The sequence below is a fragment of the Cyprinodon variegatus genome, unplaced genomic scaffold, assembly GCF_000732505.1.
Source record: "Cyprinodon variegatus isolate N-32 unplaced genomic scaffold, C_variegatus-1.0 Scaffold71, whole genome shotgun sequence".
Classification (NCBI taxonomy): Eukaryota; Metazoa; Chordata; class Actinopteri; order Cyprinodontiformes; family Cyprinodontidae; genus Cyprinodon; species Cyprinodon variegatus.
In genome coordinates, this window is record NW_015150524.1 from 1,124,834 (window position 1) to 1,146,781 (window position 21,948).

The window sequence follows — 21,948 nt, forward strand, 5'->3', positions numbered from 1 at the left end:
ATCTCAATATTTAAAGCATTGTAGTTCCAACTGGGTGAGACTTTTAAGTGCTGTTAAAAGCACCTTTCTTTCTTCCAAAAGCCTTTAATCTCTATTTGACAGCCCTTAGAAAACTGTAGGCATAATGAGTCCACAATTGAAATCTTGGCATATGTAAAACTTAGTTTTTTAATAAACATAAAGCAGAGATGTTTCTTGTCATTTTTCAGCGTTCATAACATCCACAGCAGACATGACAACCATGGATTGTACACTTATAACTCACAGGTTCTGTCTACAAGCCAAACAGTGCTGTTGCCTTATTTAAAGGTCCAGCATTACTTGCTGAGGCAAACTGATGGTTGATCTTTTTTTTTTTTAAGAATAGAAAAGAAAAGCAGGACCACAAGGTGCAGTGAAGCCCATATGAATGAACAGAAAAAGAGAATCAATGACAAATCCAAGAGCTGACCTTGTATTAATGAGCTCTGAATCTTTTAGGGGCATTTTCCACATTTATTTTAAAGAGAAAAAAAGGAAAATTTGCATTAATTGCTCCAGATGGATGATCAAATGGGTTTTGATTCAGCATCTATTCAAGGACTCATAGCCAACAGGGAACACGCACTGATGCTGTGCAGAGAAAATAAAGCATTTTTCCAGTAAACAATGCAAATTTACGTCAGTTATTAGGCTTTTAGACAAAAATGTGCTTGTTACAAAAACAACTACATTAAAGCAACATAAATTATGCGTTACAAATGGAAATTTTAATATAGTTAAGAAATAAAGATAAAATAAATAAAGTTACACAGACGCCTATTGGCAAGAAAATGAAACCTAAAGAAACAGAAGAAATAATTGTATAAAAAACTTTGGCTTATAAAGTCGGTTATTTAAAAATTTGCTGCCTTTCCTTATTGCTAAAACAAATTTTACCTGTATATTAGCCTTTCAGACATTCCGCCACATGACAGCCACAAACTTTAATTTATTTTATGGGGATCATATGCTACACAAAGTAGCATATGATTTGATATTGAAAAACAGATTAATGCATAGTTTTAATTTTTGCTTATAAATGAAAATATTAAAAGTGTCTCAAGAATACTACTGTTTTAGGGGTTTATCTAAGCCAGGCTTCAGTGTCTAAAGACCAAAATGTTAGTTGTTTTTTCTTATCAAAATAGGTTAAGCTCAGTCAGATTGGTTTAAGAGCTTCTAAATGCATCTCCTTCCAAGTTTTTCCATCAACTCTAACCAGCTTCATGCTCCCTTTAAAAAAAGAGCATCCCACAGCATAATAGTGCCACCAATATGTTTTACTTTACGGCAAACTTCCATTATGAACAGCTTTGGGAGATGGATGAAATATTTTCCTATGAAGAGATATTCTTGCATGGGCTGAGGATCTCTGCAGCTCCTCAAGATTAACCATCTTTCTCTCAGTGGAGATGACTTTACAGGTAGATCCCATTTACTAAAAGGCTATTTCTAAATGGAAATAAAATTTATTTAAGAAATTGTTCATTATTTCTACATCGTTTTTGCAGTGTGGCTTTACCAAGGCCAGTCTTTTGAATTGTTTATCATTGAAGGCCGAGGAAGACAGATGAACCAAACAATGGCTAATCATTTACTCTCCATTCCTTAGATTCACAATTGCAAATGGAGGATTTATATGTTTTCCAGATTTAAGCTACGCAGCATAAATATCACAGAAGATCAGAAACTCCTATAAGTGCGTTTGTTAGCAATTTAAAGAAAATATTGCAACCACAGACAGGGATAAATCAAACACCAGATAAATGGCTAAATATTGAGGCATAAAAATCAAAGCTTGTGAGTCCATTTCCCTGTTGAATTCAAGCGAGCCTAATTAACTTGATTCACCACAAAACAAAATGCTGGATCGGCATCTCTACTCCTCCAGCTCTGATGGTTTGATACTAATGACGGATGATCTTTCTGGTCCGATTAGAGAGCTGAGCTTTACTGTTCTCTCTATGCGAGTGGGCCAACGCTCCCAGAGATGAAAGATCATCCCCTTAGGCACACAAACAAATACTCATGAAAAAGTAATGTGGCGAAACAAAGAGAGAAATACCAGAATAACCGACACATCCCCACAGAGCAAGAATAGTCATTTTATACTCTTTATTCACACTAACACGCAAACTGTGCAGAAAAAAAAAGTCATGCAAACAGATCAAGATTTGTCGGAGCACACATGCACCATCGGATTGTGCTTACACATGTGCAAAAACAATAAAGCGAAACTTGTTAAGGGAGTGGGAGGCGAGGCAGCCATGCAGAAAGATATAAATAGCCTGTCTGAATTCAACAATAGAGGTGGTGGTGGAGGTGGTGCAGGACAGCGTCGGGATGGAGAGTAGAGGGACAAAAAGTGGAGAAAAAAAATGACAGAGACAAAAAAAGAAGACAATAACTGGAATAAACTGCAGTTTAAGTAATGTACATAAAACTGGGACTGAAAAGAGAGACCAGAAGGTCTCATTGTGGGAGAGAGAAAGAAGCGGGGGGAGGTGCAGGTTTTCCAAGCTGTCATCCAGGTACAGTATCATCCAAAGCAGGACAGCAGTGGAAATGTGTGCAGGGAACGCCCTGCACATTGTTTTAAGTTTATTCTCTAAAACAACTGATATTTATTAAATGAGGGATGATACAAGGTGTACAAATAATTCAATTCATATCTTAAACAGTAAAATAAAGAAATAATTTGGTATTTATAGTATGTAATTTTTAAAAGGATTTGTCTATACAATAACATTAATATTTAAATTGTTATCTTAGACTTAGACTTGACTTTATTAATCCCTTGGGATTACTCCCTTCGGGAAATTGTATGTTTATCTTTATCCAATTCATTCAATAAAGTATTTTGTTTTTTTTAATGTAGGATTTGCTGGTTATATTTTCTTTAGTTGAAAAACTACAAACATAACTGCAACTTTAGTTTTTTATGATTTAACAATCTTTGCAATTTCCAATGGTTGAATGAGATGATATTAAACTGAATAATCTTTTAAGGTCAGTCTTCCATACAGTGTCTAGAATATGTTGTCTTGTAATAAAGGAAAATACATTCACTGTTTATTGAAGTTTTATTGTAGCCGATCCAACAGGGACCACATTTTTATAATTGTATTATTCATCAAACAATGGTTAAGCCAAAATAGAGTTGCATAAATTCCAAAAATGTATGCAAAAATACAAAAAACAAAGCAAGAACAACCCCCCCCCAAAAAAACAATAACAAAAACCTTGATATGTAAAGAAAGGGATAGGTGTATATTTTCCTAAATCCCTTAGAGTGGAAACTGCAATACCAAAGACTATATATATTGATCGTTTACTCCCTCATTTGTTATAATTTAGCTGAAGTGCTGCTTGGACCAAGCTCAAGATCTCCTGTCTTTTGCAAACTTTAATTGAGCACCCATAAATAAAGAGAAAAACGAAAAGCTTATTTTTTTGGATTAGACATAGATGGCTATTTATTTAAATTTATTATAAACGGACAAGAAATGCAAATGCATATTTTCATAATATAGTAAAGTTGCTGCTGTATATAGTACCTCCTGCCAAAAGTGCAATATGTTTATTATTTAATTCTTTCACTGCTTATGAAATGGCGACGAGCCATACATGCAGGACAAGGCACCTCCATCTAGCTTATGTCATTTCTTCAGCAGGCTAAAATCCAAACAAGCTTGTAACAGAGATTGTAGTTTGCACCTATCAGGATTTGTGGTAGGTCTCACTAATAATTGCTTCTTTAAGGTAAAGAAACACATATTAATGTGTCCTGCCCTAAATAGATACAAAAACTATACAAAAAATACAAACAAACAATAATTTGTGGAATAAAAAAAACAAAACATTATGGATTGGATAAACATTTTTTAGCCTCTGAAAGAAGGATTGCTTTTCTTAGCTTTGAAGCAGGTCATTGGATTTAAGGGCCCAATCATTCTGTCTATATAAACTTTGGCTTCCATTCAAATGAAAAATTTTATAACCCAAATAAAAAAAAATAAATAAAAAGAATAAAAATAATTAAAAAAAAAATATATATATATAAAGATTGAGCATAAAAGAATGAGTCTAAGGCTTCAAAAATACTATATTTAATGAAAACATCCTCAGCAGGAGCAAAACACTGAGTTTATTTAGGACTGCAGCTGTAAACTGTCAACTATGATACATCTTAGCAGGGGATGTCTTCCCATGTCAGAGCAGCATATTAAGTCTGTGCCAACATATTTACCCAATTCTCAGCATTCTGTATTTATTATACTAAGATTTCCATATAAGTACTTTGAGAGCTAAAGTCCCAGACCCAGATAGGTCACGTAAAGGTCAAACAGTGAACAAGACTAACTTGCTTCTGGCTACTTGGTTGGTTTTCACAGTCCTGATTTTATGCCTGAGATATATAGATGCGGAAATACATCATGTGGTAAATGTTTATTAATGTACAGGGAAATAAGTAGATTTAAAAGTAGATTTTTTTCTTAATACAGGGTTCAAATGTGAAAATAAAACACCATTAAATTATAAAATGCTCAATTTGATAATTAAAAATAACATTTAATAACTAATATTACATTTAAAATGATTTAATGTCAATAAAATAATACATTTAAAAATAAATACAATTATTTTACTCTTTATGTACTTCTTTATTTATTAATAAATATCAAGTGAAATAACTACGTATCTTTAGAGGGACTGTACCAGTTATTTTTTGTGGTCACAGGCTAAAATGTTTAGGAAATTTTGCTTTAGTGCATTAGTTTCATATAAACGACAAATAAAGAGTATAAGTGCAGTAAAAGATTAAGAGAGGAAAATTGTATATTTGCAAACAAATAAACAAAAAAAAAACTTTCAGAATGAGACTGAACAAGGATATACTAAAAGTAAAAGTGAAATATACTGGATTTATACGGGCAATAAGAGATTTTAAGAGCCCTACTAAAAAATCAACTTAGAAACTAAACGTGTCAAATTTCAACCTGATTGTCCCCAACAGAACACTGGAGCTGTGTCCGAACGTCCGCCCTAACCCCTAATCACTACATGTAGCGTGGACTTTATAGTGGACTTTATAGTGAACTCAGTTAACTGACCCTTCCGGCAGATGATTACTACTTTTTGCTCACCGTTGGTCACATAACTCCGCCTCCCTGCATTGAGCCCCATGATGTTTGCGAGGAAAGCTCTCGTAAAGCAATCTGGGATATATCTGCTTGTCTAGTGACCATCGATGGTCGCTAATTTTCAAGGTGCATTGTGAGAAATTTTCGAGTCCACTACTTTTTCATCCACTAGATTTTCAGACACTCATAAAATGGTGTAATCACCATACAGTGCCCTATATAGTGATTATGGCGGACATTCGGACACAGCCTGGGTGATCATAAACTCCAAAAGGTAAACTCCAGATTTTTTTTTTTGATCCAGTCAGTGAGCACTACAAGGTTGTTAAAACCACAACTAGTTGTGTTTGTATCTAAAGCAGGAAGAAAACTCAAATTTGGCTATTTTCAATTTTTGGTCAGGAGAATAAAATATGTAAAAATCTGCTTTGAATGGATGTTTGTGGTTAATTTAGACCGAAACAACAGAGAACCCTGTTCAAACAGCTATTGGTAATTACATTTTTTGTTAAATGTTGTACTCTTGGTAATTTCCTACACTCTGCAGACTTCTTAAGAATAAAAACAAAGCCGTCTCTCCTACAGGGACATCATCCCATTCCAGCCTGAGGGATACTTCATAGAACAGATGAAGGAGCAATATGGATCCAGAGTTGACTTTTGAAGATTCCAGCAAAGCTTGGCTAATAATTTCTGTTTTTTGGTATTTTAAATTTAGTCTTTCACTGAACAGGAAGACCTCAGTGTTATGGTTAGGAATGCATATCAAGGACTGGTGCTGGGGGGCAACGTTTATCAATGACCAACTTCTTCAATCAGTATATTTAGAAATATAAAATATCAACCCTATACTAATTTATGTTTTCATCTTTAAATTAGTAAAGCTTTTATTTAAACTAATCTCAGACACTGACACTGCCTCCATTTCTGATACAAATAAAGAATGAAAACTTGGAGCAGCTGATAGGATACATTTTAAACACAAAAACAAAAGATAATCTGAAAATTGTCTGAATGGAAATTGGCCACATACCTGACTGGAGTGTTGCTGTTTTGTGACATTGACTGATCCTCTCTTATTATGTTTAGAAAATACTAAATATAGAATTTTGTTTCTTTCCTTCACGTTATCTAAATAGGAAGAAATACTCAGACGACAGACTAGCAGTCCATCATTATGTCTTCAGTCGACATGATTAATCCATCATCTGAACACTCTTTAGTCTACATGAGGAAAGTAAACCATGAGAATATAGCATGAAAACTGACCTCTGAAAGCAGGGTCCAAAAACCTCTGTTAGGACCCTGATAAATCTGCAATCAATCAAATTATTTATTCCCCAATTTCAGCCAACATCATAGTGCAGTAAGTCACTACATGCTGCACATAGAGACCGGATAGGCCAAAACAGTGGGAGCAATGTCTCTATGTTTTGTACAAAAACAAGTAAAACTCAGTGCTGGCAGCATCTGAAGGCTATAATCTGAAGATGACCAAACTCTAATCCTGTGTCAAACCCATCCAGCTAAACACTAGATGAAGTTCATCCAAAGCTATGAGAGGCAATGTGGACTCCAGAGGAGCAGAAGCTGTGGTGATGGATTCCTCTGGTGACAAACGGTGGGTGTTGGTGATGAGGAGTAATCCCACTGACAACAACAAAGCCCACCCCCATCACATGCAATAACATATACATATGGCTGATGCCTGGGGTGCACAGTGCATGTGTGTATCTGTATGCAAGTGGAGGCAGAGTGAAAATATAATCCAACAAATGAGCGTGTGTGTGTGTGTGTTAATACAAAGGCTGTAATCTGGGTCTTGCTCTAACCTGCTTACGCCTCGCCGAGCCTACACTGCCCCATCTGTCCTTCCTCATCTCCTCCGTCTCTTTCTGGCTTTCCTTTCCGTCCTTCCTCCTCCCTTTCTCCCCCTTTCTCCTCCTCCGCATCCAGGCAACAACACAAACAGTCCTCTTTCTCCTGCTAGGACCAGCTCTTTTCCCTTTCTGTTGTTCCCCCCACATTCCCAACCTCTCTACTTACATGTCACCTCCATGGCTCTGAGGGGTGGACGATACTCTCCACAGTGACGGATGAATCCTCGAAACTCTGCCAGAGGACGACTTTTCAGCTCGCGACAGGGAGGCAGGGAAGGGTTGAAAGATGGAGGGAGCAGATGGTTTCTCAGAAGAGCAGTCTGGCTGATTGTGGACAGTTAGCTGTAGCGTTAGCCACAATAAGAGAAAACTCATCTGTCAATGCCGCCTCCTTTTCTCGCCTTTTCTTTCCTGTTTTGTCTCTCGCTCCTTTAGATGCCTCCCTATCCATGCATATTCTGTTTAACTAAAATCAGCCATACCTATTGGGCTCCCACCCATCATCTAGCTACTATTGAAATATTTTCCACCTCTCTGCTTGCTTTCCTTCCTCCCTCTGTGGCTCTAAAAGCATCAGCCAAGCTGCTCTGCTTCACTTATGTTGATCTCTGAGCTTATGCACTGATTGGACCCACGCCATAACCAGCGACACCAATAGTGATGCAGCAAGCGGATCACATGAGAAATATATGTGTTTGTGTGTGTGCAAGTGTGTGTGTTTAGTTGTAGTGGAAGAGAGGGATGAGAAGAAGGGGGGAGACGAGAGGGAGGAGGAATGGAGGGGGGGTGTGCGAGTGGCTGCAAGCCGCTACATCACTAAGGCATTTTTTTCAAGGTCTCAAGAAGAGAGATGAAGGCTCCCTCCTTCCTTCTTTTGGGGACAAGGAGGAGGATGAGAGGAGGTTGTGGGCTCAGACGTTCGGATGAAGGGACGGCAGGCAGTCTTACAAGTCTCCGATAGGCACTCTCGAGCCGAAACAAAGTGTACACGCATGCAGAGCGCACGCAAAAAGAACGTCTCCATTTTACCTAAAACAGAGGCAGGGGCATGTGCTCCGCTGCCGACGTAATTGGACGAGGTTGCTATGGAAACAGGGGAAACGGCTGCTGACAGACAAAGCAGTGCCTTGGGAGCATCATAGCTGCCTCCATTAAACACGCCACATACACAAACATGAGCACACCTCGTCCTGTATGGAAAACTACATTAAAACAGAAGAAAAAATAATTAACCAATTAAATAAATCTTTTAAATCACTAAATGGGCATTTTTAGTGTGTGCAGAGTGCAGAGTCAATTAGCCATTGAGACCAAGGAAGTGAAATGGCAACCGGATCTCGAGAAATAGACATATATTTGTAGTGTATACCAACTCTAATAAAAACTCAAGTGCTTTAGTATTCCACACATCAGTCCTGTCAGCAGCAAATGTTGAAGCTGCAGGGAAGCCATACAGATTAGAAAATGGATGCCCTCTGAATTATCCTTGATCCCCCTTATTATCCACCCACATTAGGATGCATATTCTCTCTGAAGAGCACATTTCCTCCTATAATGTGTCAAAGCCACATTTTAAATTGCAGAATTCATTCAAATGTGCATTCAAGCTTTAAAGCTGACAGTTTTCACGATACTAATTTGGTCCCGATAACAAGAAAACCACAGTTCTTTAATTGACTAGAACTACCTGCACAAACAGGAAAAAACTGAAATACTACAACTCAACAAGTTGCAATAATTAACGGTAAATGCCAAAAAAAGGATACAATCCTTTATTGATATGCAAAGTTGCTTCCTTTAACAAACAGTAATAAATCAGAATTTCACAGTCAATGTAACCTGAGGCTGAACAAACTTGACACTTAGCATTAATCTCTGCATGCATCATTTAGCTAATACCTTACAACTAAAATGTCTTCATATCAACATGGTATTCTGATATCTAAACTTTTAAGGTGAGGGCAAAGAGGAGCAAAAAAAGAGGCTGCAGAGGTATGTCAAGCCACCCATTTGTTTTACTTGCTTGCAGGCTTCTACAGTGCCCTAGTTAGACATTTCTTCACACTACTTCATCATTTTGCTACAGGAGTTCAAAAAACATTACTTGTAAAACCTTTTGGTAACTAATGGTCCTTTTGTCCTAAAAGTAGCAGAAGTTCTTAAAGATGGCTAGTGTTGTGCAGGCAACAGAAACACTTGCCAACACAGCCAGTAGTTTCAGTAGTGAACAGTTAATATTCTTACTAGTCAACTACTGTGAATTCATTTAGTAGACTGGTAAAAAATAACAAACTATTTATAGTGTGTGGTAAGATTTTTGTGAAAATATTAGAGATCCTTAATATTAACCATAGATTTTGCCAACAGGTTTTTACCTACATACTGGTTATAGATTTGGTCATGCTTGTTTAATACTAAGCTGAAATAATGTAAAAAGCTTTCAATAAAAGTACTTACCTACTGTGAAAAACTTCGAGGTGGCTTTTAAATGCAAAAATCGGCAGTTATATAATACTATTATCATCATCGTTAAGATTAAAATGACAAAAAGACAACTGACACATAAATTCTGTTGATTGATTTACTTTTAAATGAGGGCGACAGTGGCGATGGATGTAGGATTTTGCCCCGAAATCGAAGGATTGACGGTTCAAGCCCCGACTCCCACTTTCAGTGTCGTTGTGTCCTTGGGCAAGACACTTCACCTGCATTGTCTACTGATGGTGGTCAGAGGGCCCGGTGGCGCCAGTGTACGGCAGCCCCGCTTCTGGGCCACCGGTGTCCAGTCTATGGTCACCGGGTCAGGTTCAGTCATTCTGTCCCCCGCTGGCTCCCTGCCCTTGTCCGGCGGGTTCCCGGACCAGCCCTGGAGCCAACGGCTTGGTTCAAATGCCCAATGTGTTTCGACTACGTGCTGCACTGTAGTCGACCAAAATCCTGGACGATCTTGAAATTTCCCCCCAGACATTTTAGGAAATCTTCGGGAAAAGGAAGACGTCTGGTCACCCTACCATATCAACAATTTGATGTTTCAGTGAGTGAGTGCTTGTTGCTATGATGCGTCTTTGCTCATCAGCTTTGCCCGTTGTAAACCAACCAATCAGAGCACAGCTCATCTAAATATTCATGAGCATACCATAAAAGGAAGAAACCTGTTGTTTCATTCTAGGGCTTTCAACCAGGCTTGCATTAGGGCTCGTAGAACAGCAAATATGCCATTTTCAGCCCAACCAATGTTACACATCCTATTCAGAAACCTTAAGGACCAGCACCAAATACCCTATATAATCATTCTATGACCCCTTTAAACTATAACGTCCGATTTAGCAGTAATAGCTTTACCCTTTGCTTTAATCAATGCTGGTAGGAATCGAGCCAGAAATTACCTGTGATTTTTGTTATCAAAAAGCGTACTAGAATAGCATATTGTGATTTTTGAGAGCTGTGTGAATATCTAACATGACTCTTTGAAACATGTTTAAACACCTCTTGTCCTTTCCTTTGGAGCCTGCAATCCATTTACAACACATGATAATGTAAGTGGGAGGTGTTCATGTAACATTCATTCATTCTGTAATAGAATGTTATTTTTGCTCTTTCAGTAGTTCTAATTTTATACTTAAAGGCTTTTTATGTCATTCTCCATATTAAGTTATTTAGGCTTTAAATTTTATAAAGAAGGCATTTATGGCCTGGTATGTTATATTATTTTTTCCCTTTATGCGGCAAGCCAGATGTCAATTTTGACCTCAGATGTTTTAAATACTGAGGTGAAAAACTAAAGTGAGGATTTAGATTGAAGAATGTAATAATTTTTCTGGATTAAATTATTGCATTATAGGTTTTCTATTGCAATAATCATACTAATTAAGGTCAATAAGATTTATAGCATATAATTTTTACTTCAACAACTTTATCTAAAATGCAGTGACGGAAGATTTGATAGAGATTAAACGCTCTACTTACATAAATTCAAATATTTGACACCATAGGACAATCCCAATTTGTATAACAAATGAGGGAAAATGCACATAACATCTGCTGCTTCCTACAACCAATGCCCAATTGACTACAAGACGTACAATATCTGTCATGAACACCTAATTACTGTCACCATCTGGCCATTGACATAGACAATTCCTGTGTGAATGGACTCACCCTTAGCTAGGATGCAGGTTTTCTATATTCATGTAAACTCCTGCTAGTGCATGCCTGTGCAATCACATGGCTGCACACCTTAACCTCTAATGGACTATGAAAGAAGGAGCCCATTACCCTCCAAAAAACAAAACACAAAGGATAAACAGCAGTGTGCCAAAGAGGATGTAGACAAAGACGAGGACTTATGGAATTCTGTTTTTTAAGCAGATTAGTCTATATTTTATATATAAAAACTATTCAGGCATTTTAGCAGAGGACCTGTTTTGCATAAACCAAAGCCAGCATTCCAGGAAAAGGGAGAGGTGTTGTTATTTTTGGACGAATGTCTGTAGCAGGATCTGACCGACTACCCATTATTTGATTCCTACCAGAAAAATATGAGAAGATTTAAAAAACAATGAAAGTAAAACAGGACTCTATAAGATGAAAGTGACCATAAACATATGTTTGAGTAAAATCTCCAACCTTGATCTCATGAAAAATTGCTGCAAACAAACTTTATATGCAAGAACCTCCTCATTCATCTCAAAGCTAATGAGGGGTCATCTCACTAACAATATTTTGAGGATTAGCCATTAGAGGTTAGGGCGTAATTCGATGCAAATTTTGGCACTTTTTACTACTTCATTTTTAAAGGATCGCAAATGAAAATGACTAGGCATCAACCTTTGAACATTTATTTTCAAATGACTGAAAATTCTACCTGGTGTCCAACTTTAGCACATGACTGTGGGCACAGCTGCTGTTGCCTGTTGGCTGAAACAAAACCCAAACCCGATCCCATCAGTAAACTTATGTGGCCTACCTTGTTAAAGTCTTCACTGGTGGCTCTCATTTCCTTCCAGGTCTTGTTGAGCAGCTGGATGCAGATGCAGAAGAATTCTTCAAAAGACCGATCGTGGGTGAAGAACATGGGGTGGAAGTCATGACAGTTTTCACTGGCTGTGGACATAAAAGGGACAAATGATCAATATAGTGTTGTGATCTCCTGATCTAGATTTTTGGTTATGTTGAAGTTTTCACTTCGGGTTTTCAGTTTGATTTTGATTTAAGTCATTCTGTAGTGATGTCAGGATCAAGTCATTTTGCTCGACACAGCTTCGACCTTTTTAAAGCAGAAGTGTAGCTGAGAAATGTTTCAAACGCACCCCAGTCACGTAACCGTTGCGAGCCAGGCCTTGTTTCGTCACAATTCATATCAAGCTTCCAAGTTAATTCCAGAAATCTGGGTTTTTCAATACTACTGAAGTATTCAAATGCATCAGAATTGCAAGTTTTTTCTAGTTTTTCCAAGTTTTATTTAAAGGCATGAAAAGAAATTTATATTTAAAGGTTTGTGGAGGGTCTTCGCAAATTTTTGAAAAGACCCACCCTCTTCACTTAAAAAAATAAAAAATGCACATGCACAACCCTGTACAAGCTCATGAGAGGGAACGCCCATTTCCTCTCATGCATGCTCTGTTTATAAGTTGCTGTTTTCATCGCTCATACAAGCTTACTTTCCAAAAGAAGATTTGCAATTTTTCCACTATGAAGAATACTATACTCACCACTAGGGGCGAGTATTGGCATGGGTATTGCGATACAATATGTGTCACGATACTTGGGTCACGATACGACATTATCACAATATTGCAATATCACCACATATTTCTATATTTTTTCTGCTATCAAAATTGTGAGTTCACTTCTAGTGTTTCTAGAATTTCAACAGACATTTCCATGTCTAAATTATATTAAACTGTAAGACGACAGTTTAATCTGAAATGTTCTGCTGTGTGAAGAGAGAGGACACAAAACACAACTAACAACTATATCTAACCCACCCCCCAAAAAAAAATTCAGACCAGTGGTCATACCATTATCCTCTTACACTGTATAGTTTTATAACTAGAGAAAGTACAGCAATTTTTTTTTTTTAAAGCTGTACGGAGCATAGAGCAACAAAGTGCTTCCTCTCCCACCTATATCTGTGCAAAGGAAACCAGCTGACAAAAAGCAAACACTTTATACCTCTTTCTTTCTTACAAGGAGAATTGGATCTGTTTAAAAAAATATTGTCATGGAGCAAAAACTATAGGAGCATCTCCGATCACTAATATTAGTGGCATTATTTCAGCAGCAAAAACATTAAGGAAAGCAAAAACATTTTGGTGTGAAAATTCTGACTTAAAATTAGCTTTGTTTATCCAAACATTCTACAGCCCCACACATATAAAAACAACAATAAGACAGCACCCTGACACATAATAACCATGTCTGGTTATAATAACAAGCTACATAATAAGTTAAAATAAGTAAAATATCTTGTTTTGAGTATGTTTATATTTTAAATTAAATTGCTGAGTGATATAAAATACGGTAAACTGATTTTATAACAATAAAAGGAAGCAAATTTGATCTTTAAAGAGACTATAAAAATAAATTCAACAAAGAATCCTAATCGAAATGAGACCATAACAGAAATTGTACATACTACTAAATACAAAATGCACCCCCCCACACACAAATTGAGACCAGAAAGTAGTTCAGACTAATCAAAGTTTAATATATTTCTTATTTCCAAACCTAAACCTCTGTTTATTCCCTTTATCAGAAGTGCAGTAAGCCATTTTAATCCCAGTATTTGTGTGGTAGCGTATTTGATATGAATGTAAGATGGAAATAGAGGAGACTGGGCTCTTGAGTTCCCAAACTGTATTAAGCCAAAGGTACAATAACAAGCCTTGACATTCATTCGAACCGCATTCGCCTCCCTCTCGCCTTGCAGAGACGAGTGGCAGCTGAGAGCCAAAGGTTGGTTCATTTAAAGAGTTTCAGAGTGGAGCAGCAGGGGTACCGGCCACCGCGAGGAGCCATGAAATTAGATGGAAAGGGTCATGCAGCAATTGAGACTTCACAGTGTAACGAGTGATGCCATCAGCCCACAAGCACAGAGACCCGGACCTTGATTTCAAGTGATGGATGGACAATTAAGTGGAGGACATGGTGAAGATTGGGGTGGGACGTGATACCAAAGTCGGCAGTCGATTGAAAAAGTAATGGAGCGAAGCTAAAAGAGATGCTGGCAACCTGCTTTGCCAACAAAGTTTCACTCATGAGTAAAAAAACAAAAAAAAAAAACATAAAAGAAATGGAAAAGTAAGTATATCAAAACAAACCTCCTCATAAATATCCTGTTTTGGCAGAATGACAAAACCCATTAGGCAGGTTGACTCTGAGTTTACAAGGCTGTGTATGGATAGAACCAACAGAGCCCTGAGGTGGCAAGGTGAGGGGAATGACATGTCAAGGCTCATTTGAAAGATGCAGACAGCAAGCCGTCTCAAGAGACACTGCAGAAATTTCTCCCCTGCAGACAGTTTATTGCCTCTTTCAAAGCTAAGCAGGAGTCCAAACAGAAGGGGTGAGACAAGAAACACGGTGAAACAGTTTTCTTTATAGAAAACTGTTAATTCAAAAGAACGGGTCTCGTTCACTGCCTTTAGAGTAAATAATATAACCTTCCAGGGTTGCAGAAACAGCAGGCACAGCTCGGTTAACTCCACCTTTTTTCTTTTTACCATATGAATGTTTTGGCAAATCAGAATCCTTTATACAAGCTGCCAACTACAGTTAAAAAGCTAATAGGTAAGTGCACATTAAAATCAAAGGTAAAAAAAAGTGTAACATGACAAGCATTTTGAGAAAATATAACAATAAGCAAATCAAATTAATGAGGATTATATAAATAGGACACCTTCAAACTATTTGATTCAGTGTGACAATTTAATTTAGCTATGTCCATTATTCACAAACACATTTCTTATTCCAGTCTAAATTCTTTAAATCTCTCCCTTGATTAGTAGGAGAGCATTTGATATTAGCAACAACAAACTGCTGCTATAACATCGTCACAACTAGCACTAGGATCAACCACACCTTCTCACTGACATCATTTCTGTTAGTACAAGTGAGGAGCTCAAATATCTCCTTGTTAGAAACTTTAAGGCAACTTTAAGGCAAATGTTTGTGCTTTCTGAGAGAATCTAAGAATCTTTGTTAATACAGGCCCTGTTTGATCTTAAATGTAGGAATTTCACTGCTCAGTGGTGCAGTGGGTAGCACTGCTGCCTTGCCGCAAGAAGGATGCAGGTTTGATTCCCGGCCCAGGGTCTTTCTGCATGGAGTTTGCATGTTCTCCCTGAGCATGTGTGGGTTTTCGGCTTCCTCCTACAGTCCAAAACATCCAGATAGGATGCTGTAATCATTCAGAAATGTTTTTTTATGCAAGCGGAATAAGCTAATGAGGAACACATTTTAAAAACGCCATACAAGATTAAAATGCCTCAGCCATTTATTCAACAAATGAATACTTTCCTGACACATTAAGTTTATAAGTCATTCTCTCAACAATATAACCTCAAATCATATTTTGCCAATAGTCTTTCTAATTTAAAAGCAAAATGTTGTCAATGTGCAAAACCATTTTTTACCTTAATATTAGAAAGTGAAATCTGGAATCTTAATAAAAAATGCCACTGATTGAAATTTCTGTTATCCAAAAGATAAGAACAGTGTTCAGTAAAGTGTAGGTAAAGTAAAATATTTCAGAACACCACATCATGCCTCTGTACCTAAAGCAAGGGTAGAACTTGCTGGGATAAATATTATCGCAGGGACACTAAACACTCCCTAACTTGATAGCAGTTCATACCAGCAGGGCAGGTATGAACTGTGACTCATTTAAAGTAATAATTTATGATTCTTTTTGGCAAGGCATATGGGTCTGGAGCAAACAGTCTGGATGAATGCTTAATGAACTCTAATGAGTTTGCTTTGTCCTCCATCGTCTCATCCATCTGTACAGCCAGATGTTTACTGATTCAAAGTGGGTAACTGGACACGGTGATGGTTGGTTTCAGCCATATGCTCACTTAGGTCAGCAGAACTTATTTTTATTACTATGGGGTATTTATATATAACATTTAACTGAAAAAAGTACTTTCTTTTTTTACATACTGTAAGGGGAAATAAAAAAAAAAAAACAGGATTGCACTTTTCTGAAAGAGAGAAGTATCTCGATATGACGGTCAGTCTGGAATTTTGACATGAAGGAGAGAAAATAATTTTCTGCTTAATATAAGGGTTACTTCAAGAATAAATCTGATCTCTGCTGTTAAACACATTAAATGCAACATCAAAATGTGTGTTTTATCCTTTTAAGCAACTAAAAGTATAAATATTAAGAAGAAACTACAAAGAGAACATAACCAGAGATGCAACTTTTCTGACGTTTAATTTTTTTGTTTTTTCTGTAAAGTCCGACCTCCCAAATGTGATTTTGCCGGATTATAAATGTAATTTTCTACAACCTACAAAAAATGACAAAAGGTGATGTTTTTTTTTTTTTTTTTTAACAGGGGTTAGTAGGTGGGAATCCAACTGAAAGATTATCCTCCGTCTCTAAACTTTATCCTACCTTTTTTTTTTTTTTGTTAAAGAAAACAATACTATAACATCAGCTGATTTTTTTTACAAGCGAAAGTGGGGCTAGTTCTGTCTTTTATATATCTATATGAACTTTTTTAAATGACCAGCAATCAGAGCTTTTTGAAGGAAAACTACCCATTCTGAACTATGATTAAGCACTTTTGCGGTTGTGTGACTGTGTATCAAATGGGAACATAAGAGGCACATGTGGGATGAATGCCACTCTGACATCTGTCAAGGTCCACTGTGTATTTGTGACCGTGTGGGTGTGTGCGCAGAGTGGGTGAGACAACCCTCAGAGTCACCTTGCAGCCATGCCAAAGAAGAGACATAATATTAAATATAAAAGACATAATTACAAAACCAGCATGGATTCATGTCCAACCGATACAACAGTAGTGTGTCTCTGCACGTCAGCTAAGCAGCGTCAGCACAATGGTTTCTGCTTCAGTCACTGTCTGTAGACATGGAAGCCAAGGAATTGGGTACACAGAGAGGGCTGCATGACTTCGCAGCCTGGCTGAGTGCTTGTCAAGCTGCAGCAAGAAACTGGGTAGCATCACTAAGCAGGCATGAAATATTTATACATAGCTTTATAATGAGTAGAATAGGAACTGAACAGGGCTTTACAGGCTCTTTGTACTTTTCAGTCTCTGCTCTGGAATACTCCATGTCTCCACAAGTAAATCCACGAGAAAAGCATTTAGCTCTGAAATAAGTCTGATGTATTCATACAGAGTGTAAACTGAGACTGGAAAAAGATTTTAACTTATTAATAAGGTATCTGACCTCCAAAGATTGACGCATAATTTAAAAATTAAAGGCCTCTGGGTTTTTAAGGATAAGCTCTATGAAGTGTGAAATGCTAATGATAAAGATTTCATGCGACACATAACTCACCAGAGAGGCAGACATGAGCATTTCCGCTTTAGCTAATGATAATGAAACAAGGCATAAAGAGGTCAGCGGTCACAGTTTTTGCTTTAGAATAATAGATCAACAAAAAGAAATGGCAAGAACCGTGTTAAGATCTACAAAAACATAAAGCAAAAGTCATTTTCAGAAAGAGTGGTGAGAAACAAATAGGATACAGATATGCATTTCAATAAATTCCCCTTCTCTCTCTCTCTCTCTCCATATATATATATATATATATATATATAAAATAACACACATATACTCTTTCATGACAGACAGTGATTTAATTACAACAATTATCTCCGTTAATTTGGTTGATTACGGCCTAAAGCTAATGAAAAATACTATATTTTTTTAAAAGACCTCAATATTACATAACCAACCAACACAACACCAACAAAAAGGGCTTTTAAAAAAAGAAAAATAGGCCTGGTGATGAATCTGCTCATGTACTGTACAGCTTTTAGATGTAATACGAATTAGGAACAAGTTAATGCATCTATCTAGCACGTTGGCAATCAAACTATGCTTCTAAGGATTTGGTAATAAAGGCCAGGTGATATCGGCCTGCAGGTGATATTCATCATTAGCCATCTCCAACTTGGCTTGATCGTACTCCACAGATTCTTTGTGTTTAAGTCAGGATAGTTGCTGACCAATAAAGTTAGATAAAACACAGTAACCAAACACCAGGAGTGAATTGGTTCCCCTAATCATGGCTGGCAGCAGAAATAGTGTGGATTCTATGCTTAACACTGCAAAAAATTGAAACTTGCCTCATTTCTTTCAAAAAATAAGTGCATTTTGTCATGTAATGAGGAGGTAGGTGTGACACTTCGCCAATAGAACAAGACTATTTAATTTCAAAATAAAAAAAACCAAAACATTTGAATTGTCTTATTTTAAGTGCATATTTTTTAATTATCTGATTTCAAGACTGAAATAATGATTCCATTGGCAAATCATCTCATTTACCTACTTAAATTAAGCAGAAATACTTAATTTAAGAATGTTATACTTATTTCTACATTGTTTTTGCAGTGCAGCACCTCTTCTTCACATAGAGACTTTGACTTAGCAAAAAAAAAAGGACTATTCTAGCCCAGTTTCCCCCCTTTTTTAAGGCAAGAGACATTTGAACATTTGTTGTTCAAGAGTTACATTACACAAAGAAGGAATCTTATGGTTGTTTCCAAAGTCCTGAATAAATCAGAAAGCAAACACCCCAGAAACTACCTCAGTTCAGGCCTTGTAAGTCTACAACAAATTCTCAAACAGCCTTAGCTCCCTAATCTTTTAGAGGCAGCAGTGATCTCTGTCATTGTGCCTTACTTTTTAATCAACAACAACAAAAAAACATATTACAAACATTATGTATGATAGTGATTACTTAGTCCTCTTTGGACCTGAAATTATTTTTCCACAAAGGGAATATTGTTGCATTAAATTATTCTGCTGACAGATCATATAATTGGAAGCCTAAATATGCCAAATATCTTGTGCATCACATACCATATAAACATTTCTTTCTGTAAGAAGACAGTAATAGTATTGCCATCACTAGTATCAGTAAGCCTGTTTACTCATGCATCCATCAACATGACAGTTTCTGCAGCCTAAAGTCGTGCCTCAGTGAAGTCTAACATTCATATCGCATTCTGAGTGCAACTCGTATCTAATCTCTATTAGCATTAATTTTTTTTTGTTGCTGCACTTTTTCACCTAGTTTTAGACTTTTCTTCTTCTTGCATTTCACTTCTCTCCAAGGCATTGCTTTCTCATTCGGCTTCATCGCTTCTTCCATAGACAGTACATATATCAAATGAATTTCGTACGGTCATACAGTAGAATGTAGCTAGGCTGCTTTGTGAAAGAGGAGGAACAATGAGTATTAGAGTGACAGATGGAATGAAAGTAGAGGAGCATTTAAGAAAAACATCAGATCTCTACATTGACACCTCCATTAATTTAATCTGCACACTTTCATCTCTTTCTGTCTTTTTTTTGCTAGACACAGAAATTCTTGTGTGCTTTGAGTATTTCTGTTGAGTCCCCGACGCACACCACCGATATTTCATATACCAAACACATCTCACACTTTAATACATCAGATTCGGGGGATCCAGAGTACTCTGTATTAAATCTCATTTCCGCAAAACCTGCAAGAAATTCTTCAGATGTTTTGACTCATTCTAATGCATAAACAATCTGTCCCCAGTCTGCCCAAATGCAAATGCAGAATTGTTTGAGCATAAAATAAAACAAACAAGGAAACCTCCAGATAAAGTGCACATACACACGTGCTCAGCTTAAAGAACAGTATATGCACTAAGTGGGCACAAAAATAAAAAAGCTGAATTTGACTGAAAAATGTGTTGCGCTCAAAGGACACCAGCAAACTCACAATCCAAGGAGGAGGAAATATACTTTCCACTTTCCCTCACTGAGTTCATTTTACTGTTCAAAGATGTAATCTCCATGCAAATTATTTAGTCAGTGCAAAGATTAAGGGATATCAAAAGCTTATAAAAAATGTATGGTTTTCAAATATCCCAACATCCCAAATATCATACCAATTCCCCAACCAGTATCATCTGGCTGTATATATCCACATTACACAAACAATTAATGGAAAATTAACATATACAGCTTTCTTTTTTTATTAGCTCCAGCAATGATTCCCGTTTTTTTTGTCTAAAACAAGTTCCATCACAATAAATATTACATTTTCAGATAGCATTGCCTTAATAGAAACAGTAATATATATCATATATGTATATCTTTTTCTCACTGAGTGCCCAATTAGGTTATAGAAATGTAACTTTGATTTATTACTCATCAAAGTAAGGAGAAAAAGGTCATCAACGTTAAGAAAGTCTCCAAAGCATGCAAGAATTAATGCACAGGTTATGTAAAATATTTTCTGCTAGTACAAAAAAAGCTAGAAAATGATAAGATTGTGTAAAGAGGCACACAAATGATGGGGATGCTCAGCTTTCATCAGATGAAAACCAATTAGCCTTGACAGTAACAGATTTTTTTGTTTGTTTTCTGAAATGAAAAGGTTCTTGAACTAAGTCTAATGATTTACATCAACTCTTTATATATGAAGTTTTACAATATGCAGTTAAGAAAGTCGTTTTCAACACTTCGTTGAATCTGTTGAAATTTCTGATTGCTCTGTCACTTTTAAAGGTCGAATACATTTAAATTTGTTGGAAACATGTGGCTAATTTTCCAACTTTTCCACCAGGAAGAAAGAAACATATCCCAATGGACTTGTTTAAAACAACCCCACGTTAAAAAAAGGTTTGGAGCTTGACTAAATATTTTGTAACTGACCTTATGGACAATCTCTTAGATTTGCAGAGAATATTTTAAGATCTGATTAAATGCTAGAGGACAAGTGGAAAAGGTTAAACTGGTGCATTATTCAGTAGGCATGCCTCTTACTGAGCTTAGAGAAGTACTTCACTTGTAATTACAAATTAAAAATAACATGGAAGTGTGAAAAATAAAATGTGGACCACCAAATAGACTGACCGGGCAGACAATAACAACCATTAGACAAAATAGTTTCCAAAATATACACTGAAAATCTACTATGTATTATTTTATGTTGGTTTTTATCCCTGTCTACCTAAAAAGGACTCCATGATCAGACAAAAAAGGACATTTTCACTCCGAGTCTGCATGAATAAAGTGTTTGAAGTGAGTTTGAGAAAAACAGCAAACGGATCTCAGATCTGACAAAGCGGGCCAGTCCAAGCAATATTCTAATCTTATCACTGAGGGACTTTTCAGTGGATATATTTATGCGAGTGTAGGAGGGTGTGAGAGAAGGTTTGATGTTGCTGGGAAAATAAAAAAATAAAAACCTAATTACAGAGAGGGTTTTCAGCACAGGGAGTTTGGACTGAGTCATCTTATGGCTTTAGACACAGTCCACACCTGTTTCTGAGAAACACCTGGTTGCAAACCTGGTCATTTATCCATCTATGCTCAATTTAATAAGTACCAAAAGCATCTCTGCTTCATGCCTCATCCTTATTAGTTAGCAAGTATCCAAACCAGAAACCCAATAATCTGACTCAGTAGGACTGAGTTTGAATCGAATTCAGAAGCACTCGTCTAGGATTATAAAGCAAATACTGGAAAGAAATGAAAAAAATTAAGCGTTAAAGAATCTGGAGTGCTGAAGAGATTATTTTAATGTTCTTTTAATTTACAGGTTATATCCTATCTTTACTTCTGTGGACTCCAAAGTCTTTGTCACTCAGGTTTCAATCATCAATTCAAAAGTATGTTAGGTTCAAAAATGTATACCGTATATATATATATATATATATATA

General features: G+C 36.7%; 1 protein-coding gene across 6 annotated transcripts in view; it reads right to left on the reverse strand.

Moving 5' to 3' along the window:
- Positions 1 to 21,948, reverse strand: part of LOC107083278 (engulfment and cell motility protein 1) — a 119,603-nt gene that overhangs the window by 23,375 nt on the left and 74,280 nt on the right. For 5 of the 6 annotated variants that reach the window (XM_015372371.1, XM_015372374.1, XM_015372372.1 and 2 more), the window contains one exon: positions 12,012 to 12,148. In XM_015372371.1, the coding sequence (XP_015227857.1) occupies positions 12,012 to 12,148 (137 nt within the window). Of the gene's footprint in view, positions 1 to 7,211; positions 7,626 to 12,011; positions 12,149 to 21,948 lie in introns of those variants that run through there. The other variant, XM_015372375.1, reaches the window with a different exon arrangement.